General features: G+C 42.3%; 1 protein-coding gene across 1 annotated transcript in view; it reads right to left on the bottom strand.

The window, feature by feature from the left end:
* Positions 1 to 3,213: 3,213 nt before the first annotated feature.
* The window catches only part of SYTL4 (synaptotagmin like 4), a 48,357-nt gene continuing 34,639 nt past the window's right edge, over positions 3,214 to 16,931 (bottom strand). Inside the window, exons 9-18 of the mRNA XM_087427335.1 lie at positions 16,691 to 16,781; positions 16,474 to 16,577; positions 15,899 to 15,991; positions 14,709 to 14,887; positions 14,309 to 14,411; positions 13,622 to 13,783; positions 9,892 to 10,000; positions 7,699 to 7,798; positions 6,740 to 6,948; positions 3,214 to 4,856 (exon numbers count right to left, since the gene is read on the bottom strand). Coding sequence (XP_087283461.1) covers positions 4,708 to 4,856; positions 6,740 to 6,948; positions 7,699 to 7,798; positions 9,892 to 10,000; positions 13,622 to 13,783; positions 14,309 to 14,411; positions 14,709 to 14,887; positions 15,899 to 15,991; positions 16,474 to 16,577; positions 16,691 to 16,781 — 1,299 coding nt within the window. The 3' untranslated portion in view covers positions 3,214 to 4,707. The remainder of the gene's footprint in view (positions 4,857 to 6,739; positions 6,949 to 7,698; positions 7,799 to 9,891; positions 10,001 to 13,621; positions 13,784 to 14,308; positions 14,412 to 14,708; positions 14,888 to 15,898; positions 15,992 to 16,473; positions 16,578 to 16,690; positions 16,782 to 16,931) is intronic.

Raw genomic sequence — 16,931 nt, 5'->3', positions numbered from 1 at the left:
GCTCCCCCCAGTCAGCTGAAACTGTAGCCTAATAAAAGGAGGAAATGGTTTCCTATAGTTCTAGGGACAGGACTCTAAGATGGATGAGCTTCACCAATCCTAGGACATTTCCAGGCACCTTTTTAGGGCTGTGTAATAGTTTCCCTAAGCAAGTCTCTGCTTTAGATAGCACTGGAGGAGCATAAGGGGCTAGGTAGAGACTGAGGACAGGCCCTGGGCAGTGGGTTGGTGGTAGAAGGTCTTCCTTTCCTAACCTGGGTCTCTGCCCAGCTCTCCAAAGTCTTCCAGATAAGTAAATCCTAAATTCACTCACTAACCGGCTGTGTTTTAAATGGTTCCTCTACCCTGAAGTGACAGCAGAGGGCAGCACCATCACAACAGACAACCAGGACATTTGAGCAAGTCTAGCTGGATTCTCCTTACAGGTTAACTGTATCATTGGAGGTGGGAGGAGCTTCAAAACATTCTTGAACTTGTTTGTCATTTCCCCTTTTAGGGCATTGGGCTAGAAATGTTATGTTAACCATTGTTTCATCTAAGAGTTAGGAAAACGCCACAATGGGAGGGAGCTTGGGAAGAAAAATCAGGCCCAAGCCGAATGCTTTCTCCTGACCTCTCCAGCTGGCTCATGGGCAACAATCTCTTTTTACTGAGGCTCCAGTTCTATTGCAAAGGTAGCCAATGCTGTCCCTTCCTCAGAGAAGCCCCCAGCTCGTGATCTAGGAAATCTCAAAACCACCACTGCAAGCGTCTATAAAACTAAATAATAGAGAAGGAAAAAAGACAGATTCAGCCTTATGTATTAACTTACTCAGAAATCACTTTTAAAAGATGAGCACAGAGCCAGTGGGAGCTATGGCATCACAAAGTCAAGCCTTAAGAGCCAGGCCTGAAAGTAAATTGGAGGCGAAGTGGAGCCACACCCAGACCCATGCCCTGGCTTCAGCCGCACTCAGCAGTGTATCAGTGTTTGAAAGGAAAGTGTACTTTCCCATGCTGTCAAGAACCTTCTTTTCTACACTCACGAAACCCAGTGTCCTGGTTAAGACTCAACAGCCTTTCTCCTTCAGCTTTACCCAGGGGGTCATCAGTGGAAAATTAGAGGGGAGAAGGAAGAGGCTGGGTGGAGAGGCAGAGCTAATAATGCTTGAGCACTCACTATGTGCCAGGTGCCATTCTAAATATTCTATTGATTGACTCTGAAATCTTCACAAGAACCTTAAAAGGTAAGTACCGTTATTAGTCCCATTTCACAGATGAGGGAATTGAAGCACAGAGAGGTTAGGCAACTTGCCTAAGATCAGACAGCTAGTAAGTGGCAGAGTCAGGATTTAAACACCAGCAGTCTGGCTCCAGAGTTAATTTTCTTAAACATGATGCTATCCTGCCTCTACTTCTTTTTCTACTTTTCATTTAAAGACAGCTGACAACTCCAAGCAAGGAGAAAGGTTTCACCTTTTATATATAATTCTACTCAGACACAAAACTCAGAGTGGGCCCAGGAGGAAAGAGAGGAATGAAAGGCTCTCAACCCAAGAAAATTCACTCTCCAAAGCAGAGTGATGGGACATAAATTATGAGCCCAGAACATATGGGGGTAGTAATGAGTCAGAGAGAAGCTGTTTCCACTGGGGGATTAGTGGAAATCACATTTTTAAAATGCAAAATAAAAAGTTAGGCAGTTGCTGAGTGGAATGGGACATGGAGGAATGATCAAACTTGAAGCAAAAAGGTCCCTTCTCCCTCTTCCCTCCAGGGAAATACAGGAGTTGTGAAAGGCAGGAGGCAAGTTATGGGCAAAAGGCAAAATACAATGAGTTAATGTGGGAAATTTCCGGTCTAACAGGGTCTGTGGTTCCAAAGGCAAAGACTGCACATCATGCAAGATGAATGCCCTTCCTTGTCTGTATCACTAGCACTTCAAGTGGCAAGCCAGGGCATGCTAGCAGGTCAAAGGCCCAAATGATAACAGGAGGAGGCCCACTGCCTCCTGAACAGAGCTCCCAGCTGGGCCTGACTCTCGCACATAAATGCTCCTCCAGCTTAAAAAATTGAGGAGCTTTTGTTTTGTTTCATTTTACTGAGTAGTCAAGGCAAGTCAATCTTGCTTTCTTTAGGTAAAGTTTTACTGTAACCTCCTTTGGATTATGATTCAAGAAATCCCAACTCTTAAAGCAGGGGAAAGAGACAGCAGCAGAATCAGGCCCACGGCCAGACCCAAAGGGGCTAGCCCAACCCTAACCTTATAGATCCCTGTTTCTGTTTTTCTCTTTCTGCCCCTCTCTGCTCCTCATCTCTCTCTCCCTCCCTTGCTCGCACGCGCACGCGCACACACACACAAGCCAAAACATTCTGATTGTCCTACTTTGTAAACTAAACTTATTTCTTTGAGATATTTTAGAAGAGAGGAGTCATCCCTTCCTGTAAATCTTCGCCCATAACACACATATCATCCTCACAGGAGGCAGCATAGTACACTAGTCAGACCTTGATTCAAATCCCAACTCTGTTGCATGATAGTGGGCTTGACTTTCCTCATCTGTAAAAAGGGAAATTTTCCTAGTTCATAAGATGCTTGGAGAAATGAAGGAAATAATATATAACATGCCTAGCGTAAAGCCTTGTACACAAAAGGCATTGAATATATATTAATGCCCTTTTGAACAAGAAGTCAAGAATCACTTGGACTCTACCTGGAAACCCAGAGCCTTATTTCTGAGATGGGTAACTTAGCATATGTGTTATTTATCTCTCAAAACTAAATAATGGTAGTAGGAATGAAGGAAAACGGCCCTACCTCCTAGAGAAATTGAAGGATCCAGAAAGAAACGCTGACAGCAGGGAATGAATGTCTTCCCTCCCCTGTGCACATCTCTCTCCTTCCTCCCGCACTGGGCGGGGGAGGGCCTACAAAGCTAAGTAGGAGCTCCCTTGGTACTTGAGTGAGAGAGAGGAAAGTGGTGCCACTTTTAATATGGGTTTTCGTTTCTCTCCCTAGATACCAAACACAAAGGACAAGGGATGTACCAGGGGTGTACCAGGCAACAATGTGGGGGAAGGGAAATTTTCTTCAACTCAGCACAGGACGGTTAGGGAAGGGCATTTGTCACTTTGGTGGTTATCCATCAAGCCACCTTAAAAAACAACAACAACAGTAAGTCTGGACATCAAAGACAAAACCATCTATAGAACTAACAAATGCAAACACCTGACAAGTGAGAAAGCTTTATTGAAACACATATATTTCAGGGGGTGGAAAAAAAGGAACAAGTTACAACCCACGATCCCAAGTTATGCCCTCCATTTCAATATCAATCCACACCAACTAAACCTTTTAAAAACACTCCTCCCTGCAGTTTACACATACAATAGAAACCACCCTAGGCCGACTCTATTGAAAGGGATTTCTTCTCTGGTATAGATTACTTTCACGAACGACTTTGTGTAGACACACTTGTAAGAATAAAAAGGTCAGTTTGGAATAGTGAGTTTCAGAAAATGAACCTTAGATCATCAGACTCTTCTTAGAAAGGTCTCAACACATCAGACCCATGACATCTAGGTCAAGTTTAGGAAGCAATAGAAAAAATAGGAACTGAAACCACTTCAAGAAGGAAATCAGAATAACTGGGAGATTCTCTGAACACATTCTCCTGGAGCACTAACAGTGCCCAGCCTGGAGAAACACTGGACCAGTTTAGACAGTACTTGGCTACTCTGGCTGATGTAACGGTATTAGACCATATTCTGTGAGGCAACACACCAAGGACAAACACTAAGAAAGATGGGGTACATGAGAGTGAAGCTGTCTCATCTTCCATTAGAGAAATGAGGAGCTCTCCCACAACCGCAGTATCAGTTTAAAATGAAAAGAATTCAGCATGGGCTGGGAGACACTTCACCCTCAGTCATTCTGGTCCTCTGGGACCACTGAGAAGCCCTTGCTGAGCATGTCCCTGACTCAGTTGAAAGGCCATTATCTAATTAAAGTTCTGTTCTAAAGCAGCTCCATTATAAGGGTCCCCCAAAAGTCTAGTGAAGGTGTCTAGAACTGGAAGAAACTTAGGAATTTTCTTATTCTTTCAAAGAAAACTATTAGACCCAAGCAAGGTGGAAACTGCTTAAAAACAAAAAGAGCTAAAAGCCAAGTTCCAGAAATTTATCAAGGTAGAAATGGAGTTAAAAGCATAAATTGGAGAGGAAGGAAAGGACCTACTCACCTCTCTCCCATCTTCTCCCAAGTCTTTAGTAACCCAACCCTGCTTCCTACAGCCTTGGCCTCAGACAGGCACACCTTAAAACACAGACAGTACAAATACCAAAGGTAGCCAGGGCTTACTGGGGAAGTAGGAACAAGGATAGCAAGACAGGAGATAAAAAGTTGTTTTAAAAGATTTTTAAAGTTAATTAAACCTCACAAAGATATAAGAAAGAATGAAAACATACTAACTCTGAAAACATACTAAATTATGCACAAATAAAAACATTTTGAAGAGACCCTTATTCTTGAGCCTGCTTTAAAAAGAGCAACAAGTCACCATCACTCTAGCCTAATGAGATTTGTAGAAATACGTTTGTACACACGCATACATAACACACACACACACACATACACACACACATTAAATTATAAATCTTTGCTCTTGGTTTCTTCACTTCTTCTGACTGGCCCTGGACAGAGCTGAACCTGCAGAGAAGGACAGGGACTCATAAGCCCAGCTTCTGCTTGGCCATCGAGGAACGGAGCTGCAGAGTCCCTTCTGCCCAAGACCCTGGGTACTGTCGCATCTTCTGCCACAGGCTCACTTCTTCCCCAGTCGAGTCCATCCAGTCCACCACTTCCCCATTACTGATCCCTGAGGAGAAACACCAGAGGATGCTGAACAGGGACCCCACTCCTCAGCCCACCAGGAAAGATGGGTTATAGGGCAAAGGGAGCCACCCTCTAAAAGACAGTGTGCTATGAAGATGGGCTGACAGGGACAGCAGTCTGGAAACTGCTCCCAGTTGATCCTGCGCAGCTATTTCTGTGCTCCTGAGACTATCAAGAGACTTCAAATTGATGAAATGGGACTCCAAATGGCACACAGTAGCTCGAGACCTCTTATTCTGAGGCTGTTACAGAGCTCTAGTGTCTGACACCGCATGCCACAGCTACTGGCCTCTGTTGGGCAACTTGACTTAAACTTTTTTTTTTTTTTTAAAAGGCAGCAGCAGCAGCTGAACACCTTTTTCTCTAGCTGTAGACTCCAGGCCTGAAGTTTGGATTGTATGTGGCCTCAATCCTATTCTCTTGTACATTCATTCATTCAACAAACATTTATTGAGTGCCTACTGTGTAGCAGGTACTCTTCTAGGCTCTGGAGATAAAAGTGATGAACAAAGCAGAAAAAGTCCTGCCCATAGGAAGCTTACATTTCAATAGGGAAGACAGAAAACACACTAGTAAATCAACAAGAGTATTTCAAACAGTGAAGTAAACGTCATGAAATAAATAAACAGGCTGATTTGTAGTGCCTAGATCAGGGCCTCCTTTCAATGGAGTGGTCTGAGGGCCGCTCCAAGGAGATAACTGAGTCAAGATCTGAAGGAAGGGAAGGAGCCAGACTTTCCAGACAGAGGGAACACTAATTGCAAAGGTTATGAAGTGGGAATAAGCTCGGTATATTTGGAGAGCAGAAAGAAAGTCATTGGGGTTGGAGGTGATATAGGATGGATCATAAAGGAACAGAGGGTCCAGATTATCCAGGGGCCTGTATGCATGGTAAGAACTTTGGATTGTTTTCTAGGTACAAGAGGAAGCCACTGAAGGGTTTTAAGTAGGGGACTGATATGAACTGGCTTACATCTATAAAAACATCATTCTAGATGCTTGTGTTAAATACTTTGTATGAGTTATTAATGTACAAGTAGTATTGAAGGCCTCAGGAATGCAGAGACCGTAGAGAGAGAAAACACTAAGCCTTGAGAGCACCAATATTTAGAGTTTGGGTGGAGAATGAGGAACCCACAAAGAAAAGTGTACTGTCGATAGAAACTAAGTATTTCAAGAAAAAGGGAGTGATCAGCTATGTTAAATAGCATTGAAAATTCTAATAAGATGAAAACAAAACTTTGGCATGAGCACTTGCTCAGTGGAGTGGTGGGACAGAAGCCAGATCACAGTGGATTTTGGATTAAAGGAGAGGTGAGGAAGTGGAGACGATTCTTTTTAAGAAATTAGATGGGGGGTGTGGGGTCAAGAGAAGGTTTATTTCTATTTCTTAAGATTGGAAATACCAGAGCATATCTGTTTTCACCTCCTGTAGGGAGGCAGAGAGAATGAAACTGATCAGACAGGAGAGATAGGAGATTCCAATAGTGAGGTCATTGAGAAGGTGAGGGTGTGATCCAGAACACTTGGAAAGAGGTTGGCCTTGGCTAGAAAGGACTCTTCTTTCATTATAGCAGGATGAAAGATGAAAATTATAGGTAGGTTTGTGGATTTTTTTGGTGGCAAAATGATGGCATTCCTGGCAATCAGGGTCACATTTATCTATACACATAACAGCACATGAGCTCAGCCTTCCCCTAGGCCTGGCACAGAGTAGGCACTCAATAAATATTGGTTGAACATTAACTGAAAGGAAAGAAGACAACTCTGGTCATAGAGAAGCTTTGTAGGGAGGGGCACGGGTATATTAGGAGTGAACTATACAAGAGGCCTTTAAGACAGTGAGGATGGAGGAGAGGCTCTCACCAGTGCCAACACCCAGCCTGACCCCTCCCAGGAAGTCATTGCTGGCCAGGGGCTCCCGGTCCCACACAGTCAGTTCCAGGCACATGTTTTGTAGATCTTCCAGCCTCACACCATTGTAGACAAATGTATGGTTGTAGTGGGGATTCAGGGTCTTCTTCATCACAGGAGTTTTACGCTTACTGGCCTTGTTCCTCATGGGAAGGAGGTATCTGGCAGAGGGTGGGGAGTAATCAACAACCTACTCAAAGCTCGCAATATCTATCTAAATCCCCCTTTCCCCTACCACCAGGTATAGCCCAGGAAGGTGAGTCAACATTCAGATCCTAGTACACACACTCCCTCCTTTGAATCTGCTGAAGCAGAGTTCCTACTACCTCCACTAGATCATTCACCTGATTCAATTCCTTTAACCTGGAGAGAAAATTAACATATTGTTATCAGTGAGTTGTTGTTTATACTCCACCAAAAATGGGTTTTAAATATTTCGTTCCACTTCTATTGGGAAAGATCTTCTTTTTAAATAACAACTATAGGCATAGCCAAATATGATTTGCTAGAGAACTTAAGTCAGTGGAGCGGTCTATAATTTGTGGAAAACTGGCATTGCTTAAATATTGTGGGGAACAGAGTCCTGAGTTCCCAAATCTTGACAGTCAGGGACATAGATATTTACTCAGGATTAATTAAGAGCATAAGTCTATAACAAAGGAAAAGTCAGACCTATCTGTCTACCACCATTCTCTTTGGAAATGAACACTACAGCCCAGTCCAAACTGAGCTCAGACCAGTGCACAGTGGGTAGTGGAGGTTTTGCCATTACCTAATTTCAGGAACAAAGTTGGTCACTGGATGTGGTGGGACACACAAGGATAATATCCACAGAGAAAGGTTAAATTGGGTTCCTCTCTTAGCTCTCTTGTCCTGAAACTGGTTAGTTTGGTACTGGTCCAGGGACTCACCCCTTGACAAAGCTGTCTGAAGTCCCTCCAGATTTGGCAGCTGTCAGGTTCTTGGCTTCTTTGATCCACACCTGGAGCTCTCCCCCTTCCCCACCTTTACCTGTAAGGGATGTCACCCATAGCAAGTGAGCCCCCACATCTCCAGATTTCTCTTGAGCTTTACCTACATAGCACTTCCATTCCCTGCTCCTGAAGGCAGCAAGCTCCATGATAACTGGACCACACCTGACTTGTATTCTCAGTACCTAGCACAGTGCCGACAGTAAGCAAGATGTGCTCAATTGATAACAACAATAGCAATAAATGCTTATTGAAAACTGGCTATGTGCCAGATTCTACGTTAAGCATTTCTCAAAACAATGCTATGAGATATAAACTATTATTGTCCTCATTGTATAGATGAGAAAATTGAGGCTTAGAGAAATAAAGTTGCCTGATATTTGTCGAATGATTTTAAAAAAAGGGATCTCCTCCACTTGCGTTCTTGATCCCATCCCCTCTTCATAGGACTCATCAGGAGTCATCAATTTCAACCCCCACCTCCCATTTTTAATATCTCTTTCTCCACTGGTCCCATCCCTTCAGTCTAAATATATGCTAGTCTCATCTCTTCTTTTTAAAAAATCCTTTTATTTTTTTTGTGTGTGTGAAGAAGATCAGCCCTGCGCTAACATCTGCCAATCCTCCTCTTTTTTTTGCTGAGGAAGACTGGCCCTGGGCTAACATCCGTGCCCATCTTCCTCCACTTTATATGGGACGCCGCCACAGCATGGCGTGCCAAGCAGTGCGTCGGTGCGCGAACCTGCGAACCCTGGGCCGACGCAGCGGAGCGCGCACACTTAACCGCTTGCGCCACCGGGCTGGCCCCTAAAAAATCCTTTTAAAAGAAAATCTCCCTTTAACCTTATCTTCTTTTCAAGCTATTCTCCATGTCTTTCCTTTCTCTCACCATCAATTATCCTTAAAAAAAAAAAAAAAAGTCTACACTCACCACCTCTTCTTCTTTGCCTCATTCACTCAGCCTAGTTTCTAGTGAAATCTGGTTTCTGTTTCCACTAATCCACTGAAAATGTAACCTAACACGGATGAGCCATGTCACGATGAGTCATGAACTAAGAATTCTCATTGGGCCTGACTTCCCAGTAGTATTTCAATATTGTTGACAACCCCTGCTCCCTTCTTCAAGCTCTCTCCTGGCGTTGCTCTCTCCTGATAACCCTCTACCTCACTGACTTTTCTTCCTCTCTTCATCCTTTAAAATGTTGCTGTTCCCTATGGTTCTATCCTTGCCTCTCTTCTCTAGCACACCCTCTTTGGGGATCTCATTGATTCCCCAAATCCTATCGATTAGACCTTGCTGAAAGGATATTTTTAAGAACTTTGAATTCCCATTGCCAATGCATCAAGTTTAACTCCTTACCATTATGTTCAAGGCCCTTTCCAGCCAGCTCTAGCCTCATCTCCAATTCCAGCCCCACTCCCACATCTACATATCATAACTCCAGCCCCACTGAAATAAGGAATTCACTCCATCACACTCACACACAACCCCACATTTACCACACCTTTTTAAAACCTTTGCTCATGGTATCTCCTCTTCTGGAAATGCTCTTCTCACCTCATCCTCTTCCTTTCTGCCTAGTAAAGTCTTAAGTACAGTTTCATGATTGCTGCCTCTGTAAAGCTCTCCCAAATGTAAGCAGACAGAATTCATCACTCCCCTATCTGTGTTCTCTTAGCATATGACTGTCTTTATTGCTACACTAAGCTCTTCAAAGGAGGGCAAATATCGCGTCTTATTCATCTACATATCCATAGTCACTAGCACAGTGCCTGTGTGATTTCCTCTTCCTCAGCCTTCAATTTATTGTCCCTCATACTTTACCTCCCCTTCCAACCACCCTTTCTCAGCCCCAAAGTCTCTATTCTGTTCCGCGCTCTTAGTAGCTTGCCACAGCTGGACCAAGACCAAGTCAGTTTAATGACCTAAAAAAAAGAATGCCAACTCTAAGGCATTCCCTTCTGCTTGAAAAAGTCAAAAAAGGCTTACTTAGTAAAGGAATCTTCTCTAGAAGACGCTCCAGGGTATATCTCAATCTGGTCTCTCCAACAGTGCTAGCCACTAGCCAGCACCACCTCACACAGAAACTGTGCAGAAAAGTAAGCTAAACCAGGGCCCCAAAGAAAACTCACTCTTTTTCCGGTCACCTCCAACAGGGAGTTTGGAGGCTGGGATGTATTTCAATGAAACCACCAACTCGCCTTTGTGTGATGGCAAGCCAGGCGGGGACTCAGCACTGATCTGAAACAAAGGGAAACCCAACAGGTCAAGCTGGGCTTCTCAGGAGTTGTTGGGACCTCTCGCTGAGGAGATTCTAAAATTACCCCCAAGAACAGCTTCATGGCATAAGAGGATCCTTCTCCCTATGAATACAATATCCATGGTCCCTAGGCCATGGCAGCCACAGGTTTCTAAGGCGGTTTCTTCAGAAGGAGCTGCAGAAGGACGAACAAGAGTCTTCTGCAATGCCCACTATTTTGCTACTTTGGGGATACAGTTACCAGATTCCAAATACCCTCAAAGGTCTTCCAGCAAGGTTGCCACAACAAACTCACAGGGTACCGACACCATGATGAAGAATCTTGCTACTAGCACTGTTAGTAATAGCCAAAAAGCGGAAACAATCTAAATGTCAATCAATATAGCAAAGGATTAGATGAGTGATTTTAATGCCACCATATGGCATATGGCATGCAATCATCAAAAAGAATGTAGTGAATCTGTACATGCTGACATAGAAAGATGTCAAAGATGTATTGTTAACAAAGCAAGATGCAGAAAAGTATCCCACTTATATTAAAATATATTCATATTTATACATGTGAATATATATGTATGTAAAAAATGATTATCATTACCACCATATAAATGCCAGGCACTGTTATAAGTACTTTAAGTATATCATTTTGTTTAATCCTTAAGATAGTCCCTATGAGATAGGTACAATTATCCCCATTTTACAGATTGTGGAACAGAGAGGTTAAGTAACTTGCTCAAGGTCACACAGTTAGTAATTGGCAGAGGCAGGATTCAAATTCAGACAGACTGGTTCCAGAATCCATGCTTTTAACCACTACACTACACTGCATAGAAAAACCCAGAAGGACACAGACAAACTTAACACTTGTTTCTTCTAAGGAAGGGAGTGAAATAGGGAAAGGAAAGAGGGCTTTCACTTTTTACTTTGTATATATTTATAGTGTCTTTTTAATGAGAATGGCATGTATCACTTATATGATTTTCAAAGATAAAAAGTGTTTTTTAAAAGAGAGCTTGCAAAGATTTGAGGGCTAGGTGGAACTCTGTTACAAGGATTTGAATATGCCACAACTTTTAATTTTACATTTATTTCTGTTACTTTTGATTAATTACTCTACCACCAGAATCTAAATGCCAGGAGGACAGGAATCAAGTCTATTTTTGTTCATCCTAATAAGCCCAACACTTAGCAAAGTACCTGGCACATAGTAGGTACTCCACAAATATTTACTGAATGAATGCAAGAGTGAATGAATGAATGTCTGGGATGAGCAGCAAGTGGTCTAGCATCTTTGGCTATGGATAGCAGAACTGCTTCACTCTACTGGCTCTCTTGGCGGTGGCTCTGTTCTTTGTGATCTGGTATCCAGAACATGAGCTGGTGCCAACCAGAGATGCCCTTTCACCTGCCTGTGTTCTATGGGGCTCCTCTAGCCTATGTCCTCACCACTAAGCATACTGATGCCAGGAAGGCATAATCCACATCGGTTTCGAAAAATGTACCACATGCCCAGAATGCACAAAGTTCAGTGTGTGGGAGAGAGGCAAAAGAATAGGGAGGTGGATACCAGGAAGAGAAAACTGAATGGGAGCAAATAGATTACTAGGGCAAAAAAAGAAAAAAAAAATCAGAGACAATAAACGTAGAATGTTTTAAATTAAAATAGATATGTAATACCGGAGTGGTCTTTTTGTTCTTTATAAAATGTCTACACAATTTATTAATTTCTAGATTGTGAACTTCAGTGGACTCTTCAAAATTGGAGTTTAGCCTTAGCAGGAAATTGGTGTATTTGTTTCAGTAGCCTATTTTCATTCTGGCTCAAAATAATTGCAAAGACCAAATACCTCCATTTTAATGCAGTTCTTTCTTTTGATATAAGACATTTTTATTGGCAGTAGTTTATGATGGTTTACAGTGACATTTCCAATATAATTATATCAGCTGTAGACCCCTGAGAGAATGACTTGCATGCCAAATGCTTAAGAAATTCTAAATTTCTAATAATATACTACAGTTTAGTGATAATTGCTTTCTCATTTTTATCAATATTTAAAGGGACAGATTTAATGTTATTATTTTTTTGGAGGGCAGTGGCTATCAAAATATTGGATGTACATTTCCTTTGACTCAGCAATTCCACCACCAGAAATTTCTCCTATAGTTACATTCACAAAAGAAAACCAAGATATGTTAGAGCATAGTTTTAACAGCGAAAAAAAAAAAGCAAACAATTTAAATGCCCATCAGTGAGGGTATGGTAAATAAATTATAATACAGGCACATGAAAGAATACTATACAGCAATTAAAATGAGATAGATGTGTAAGTGATGGCATAGACAGATGTCCATGATAAATGATAAATTGTTAAATGAAAAAAATGAAGATATACATACACAATGAGGTTCATATGAGCCCATTTGTGTAAAAAAGGAAAAAATATAAATCCATATGTGTATATCCGTGCTGCTTAATACAAAATTTCTATAAATATATCCAAATAGTTGATAATAGTGGTTATTTCTAGGGAATGGAACCTACTCTTTTTATACACTTATATGTTGTTTTAATTTCGAACCATGCGCATATAAATCCTTTTACTCTTAATTTTCTTAATAAGCAATATGCGTAGACATGGTAAAAAGTTCAAATGTTCTAAAAGGGCCTACAGAGAAAACTAAATTGCCCCCATACCTCTGTCTGTCTTCCTAGAGGCAGCCACTACTACTAGTTTCTTATGAATCTCTCCAAAGAGATTCTATGTACCATGTACTATTTTTAGCATTTAAAATGCTAGCGTAAAAAAATTTTACAGAAGAATCTTGCCATTAAACAGTTCTGATAATCAAGAAGTCCTAGCAAATTCATCTTAACCAGAATGACAGTAACCTATTGAATGTCCACTATGTGCCAGGCACTGATGGCTACTTTGTATACAAACCTGCAATATGGGAATATTACTATTATCTCCATTTTATAGATGAAGAAACTAAGGCTCACAGAAGTTAGGTGACTTACCTAAGTTATTTAAAGTTAGGTGACTTACCTAGCTGGCAAATAACAGAATCAGGATTTGAATCCAGGTCTGTACCCAGATCCCAGGCACTATTATGCACACTGCTACACTCTCACCTTAGATGCCACTTCCAAAGTAAAATTTTCCCTGGCTGTGTGACCAGGAGCACAGCAATTGGAACTCCATGAATTGCTTTACTTCCCATTTCTTTAGCGAAAAGGTTAGTTTGGAAGAAGAGTGCAGATTAGGATACACCCAAAAGGTTAGCGTAAAGAAGAGGTGCAAGTTAGGATGTTAGGATACACCCAGACTCTGTAAGGTTAGGAAGCAAAGCTTGGCACACATATGAAAGACTTTTCAAAGGAAAACCATGGCTTCATCCTTTGGGCTACACAGAAGAGATTACTCAGACTTGACATACAAGTGCATCTGAAATTACTGTCAAACACAGAAACCCCAGCAGGGTGCGCTAGAATGCTACAGAAGACTACATTCAAAGACGCTACCAACATGTACCAGCAGAGGTCACTGCAGACAATTCTACCTCAGATCCAAACTGTGGAAGGAGTTGTTAAAGCCGACTACCTTTCCATGTAAAGGGAGGCAATGATCCAGTTTCTTATCAAGCTTCCAGGAATCCATCTGGACCTCTGCCTCTCCAAGGAAAGTGTTTCTGCCAAAACGACCATGATGCCAAACCGAGAACTGCAAAGTCCTCTGGGTCAGGAGAGATTCTGGGATCTCATACTGTGAAAGAAAAGGAGAAGTCCAAGATGATTAGTTAGTGGTAATTCCTCCAAAAAGATTATTCCAAAACCTGAGCAACCACACCCAAAGTCCACAGTCCTGAATATCAAATTACTTTAGTCGCTAAGCACTTTGAGGTTCCTCACTCAAAGCCTCCACTTACCCCATTTCACAAAAACATACCATATTCCATGGGAGGACCTGGAAAATCAATTTTTCCTTGAGTGGGTGAGAGAACATGGGAACATTCAAAAAGAATTGCCATGGAGACTCCTGATCCCAAATGACTTTTTAAAATGAGATTTGTGGCCACGTGAATCTCCAACTTCACAACCATCCAAGAAAGCCAGATCACATTTTCCTCTTCTCTGGAAGCTCGGGATGTGAACAGATGCCCATAGTGTATCCTCAGACACAGACATGGCCACTGAAAACCATGTCAACCAGCCATGTAGCAGAGGAATAGCTACAGCTCAGCGCACAAGACAGAACAAGTTCTCCTACCCTGAGGATCTAGATACTTACTCTGAGGATCTCATCATAGAGTGGATTGACAGTATCCTGCTTGATGCTGGTTTTTCTTTTTCCTTGGCGGGACTTGTCAGGCAGAAGATAAGTCTTCACGTATCTAGAAACCAAGGAGAATACTGAGTAATTTGCCGTCTTTTCTCAAGCCCATTCTTCACTTTCCTGCTCTCCATATACATATGCCATGATGAAATGAAAATGTCACACCAAGCCCTCTTAGACATGCCGTTCTTGCATTTTCCCAATCTAGGTCCCTTTCCCACATCGCCCCTAAACACTCTCAATCACACCTCCTTGTCTGCCCAGGAACAGATAACCTCTATTCAAGAGTGCCCAGACAGATGCTAGGGTATGAGCTCTCATCTCAGAGCATCAGTCAGATTCCAGAAGAACTCACGGGTTAGAGCGCTTCTTGGCTTCATCAGCATAAGCCAGCTGGTGGCACTCCTTCACGTGGATGACCAGAGTCTGTGTTTGCTGCTCATACTTCAGGGAAAAGGCAATCTTGCCAGTCACAGAGATGTTCCCAAAATCGCCAGCTTCGCTATAGATGCTCATCATGCTGCCGATTGTACTCTGAAGAGAATGCACCCACAAACATCTGGTGAAGGCATACACCCCCTGCCACATTGCTCACATCTTCCCTCAGGATAAAGCCATAGTCACTGAACAAAACGCAAGTTTCAGAAGCCCCTGCAAAAGTCAGTACTGCCAACAGTCTTGGACGTAGAGTATAAGACAGCTCGTAGCACACTCACAACTGTCTGGGTTAATAAATCAGCCCATGGCTCCCCTAGGCTCTTAGCTTCTCTTCTGCCTCTCTTTATACACATTTTATTGTTAATTTTCGCCTGCCTCAGAAGGTGGGCAAGGAGTAAAGGAAAAGTGTAACTAAGTCCATTTTTGGTGTATGTTATATATGCTAAAACGTTGGCTAGAAGGGGTCACTTACTAATTAAAACAAGACCTATAGAGAAAAGTGATTGCATCACAATTAGAGAGAAAACCCCACTAGAGGTGAAAAGACATCTTCCTCTTGGGTAGTAATCAGCTCTCCAAGCCCGCCATTCTCTTCCTGTGTGTGAGTAGGAACAAATTCTACTCACCCTGGTTCCTGACTCTATTTCTCCTAAACATCAATCTTCATACTTATGACAGAACTAGGCCCTTTAACTTCATGATTCTGATTGGTATTGTCACTCCTTAATCAAACCCTGATGCCACTTAACCCTTGAATGTGAGATCTGGAGTGGGCCCTGATGAAGAAATCTGATCTTGCTCACTTCATGGCCTGGGTATCTCTTTAGGGGATAAGTTATGGATTATTGTTCACAAGGCTGTGATGAACAACGTCTCCAGCCCTAATTACCTGACATACGAATCTCCAGGGCAGAGGCTGAGGAAGTCACCTAGCTGTATGCTAAGCAACTACAGTCTAAATTGAGGACTAGAATAAACAAATGCACCTCACTTACCTGGAAAGAGTGATTAGGAGGATTTCCCCAGGTTCTGACTCTGCACTAGGGAGGCACTTCCTTCCTTCCTGTACCCCAACATGTCTATAGCCACAGAACTAATAGAACTTACCATGGAGGAGCCACTTCGCATGCTGCTTCTGGCTAGCTTCTGGCGATGCAACTTCACCAGGTGGTCAATGTCTTCTTCTTCTTCTTCCTCTTCCTAGAACAATAAAATATAGACTCAGAATTTAATAAAAATAAAAAAAGTTCAAAGACTAATATCCTTCCTTTAGTGGGAGCCATAATTGTTGCTAAGCTCTGAGGTGTCATGTGCACGTGTACGCACATATCCTTATTTTATGTCTCCTGATTTCAGGCTTCTATGCTATATTACAACCATCTTTCTCAAATCTCAAAGGAATAAGAATATCTCTTTCCCATTTGACAGCCACAACCCAGCCATTCCTTTACATTTAATCAAAATACATGTTTATTTGAGCCCCCAACCATATATCAAGCAATGAATTAGAAGATAAAAGAGACAGTGAAGACAGTCTTTACTTTAGAAATTTGGGGGAATCAAGATTCATGTTGCCTTTTCCTAAAGAATTAAACAGGTTGATTGAGAGTATCAGTTACTACAGTCAACTCTAGATATATAAAATTTCATATAGTGACCAAGTGAAATACAAGGGTACTTACCATATCCACACTGAGGCCTGGGACAGATTTGCTTCTGTCTCCCAAGGAGCCACTTTCATGCCCCACATCTTCTGGGCGAAGATCGATCACAGATTTAGTGTATTCTGAGGGAAGACCAAAACCCATATCAAAAGAGACCTACTCTTCTCCATACCAAGAACCTATCAAGAGTACTCAGAACATCAATCTCAAAAGGCCATGAAGGGAAACCAGCTACCTGAAGGCCTGAGGATTTTTCTGGTGTTCTTCTTGAATATCATTTCACTCTCATCGACAGATACCACGTTTTGACCCCCAGGCTGAGTTTCCTAGGAAGGAATAGGGCAAGGAAATGGAAAAAGACAGTTGGGTAGGTGGAAGGATGGAGTAAGGAAGGATAGCCTTAAGAAGAAAAAGGCGGGGCTGGCCCTGTGGTGCAAGCGGTTAAGTGCACGTGCTCTGCTGCGGCAGCCCGGGGT

This window comes from Ceratotherium simum, chromosome X, assembly GCF_057802395.1.
Source record: "Ceratotherium simum simum isolate JZ-2026a chromosome X, ASM5780239v1, whole genome shotgun sequence".
NCBI classification, from domain to species: Eukaryota; Metazoa; Chordata; class Mammalia; order Perissodactyla; family Rhinocerotidae; genus Ceratotherium; species Ceratotherium simum.
Note: the sequence above shows the minus strand (reverse complement) of the source record. Positions and strands in the feature narration are given on the sequence as shown.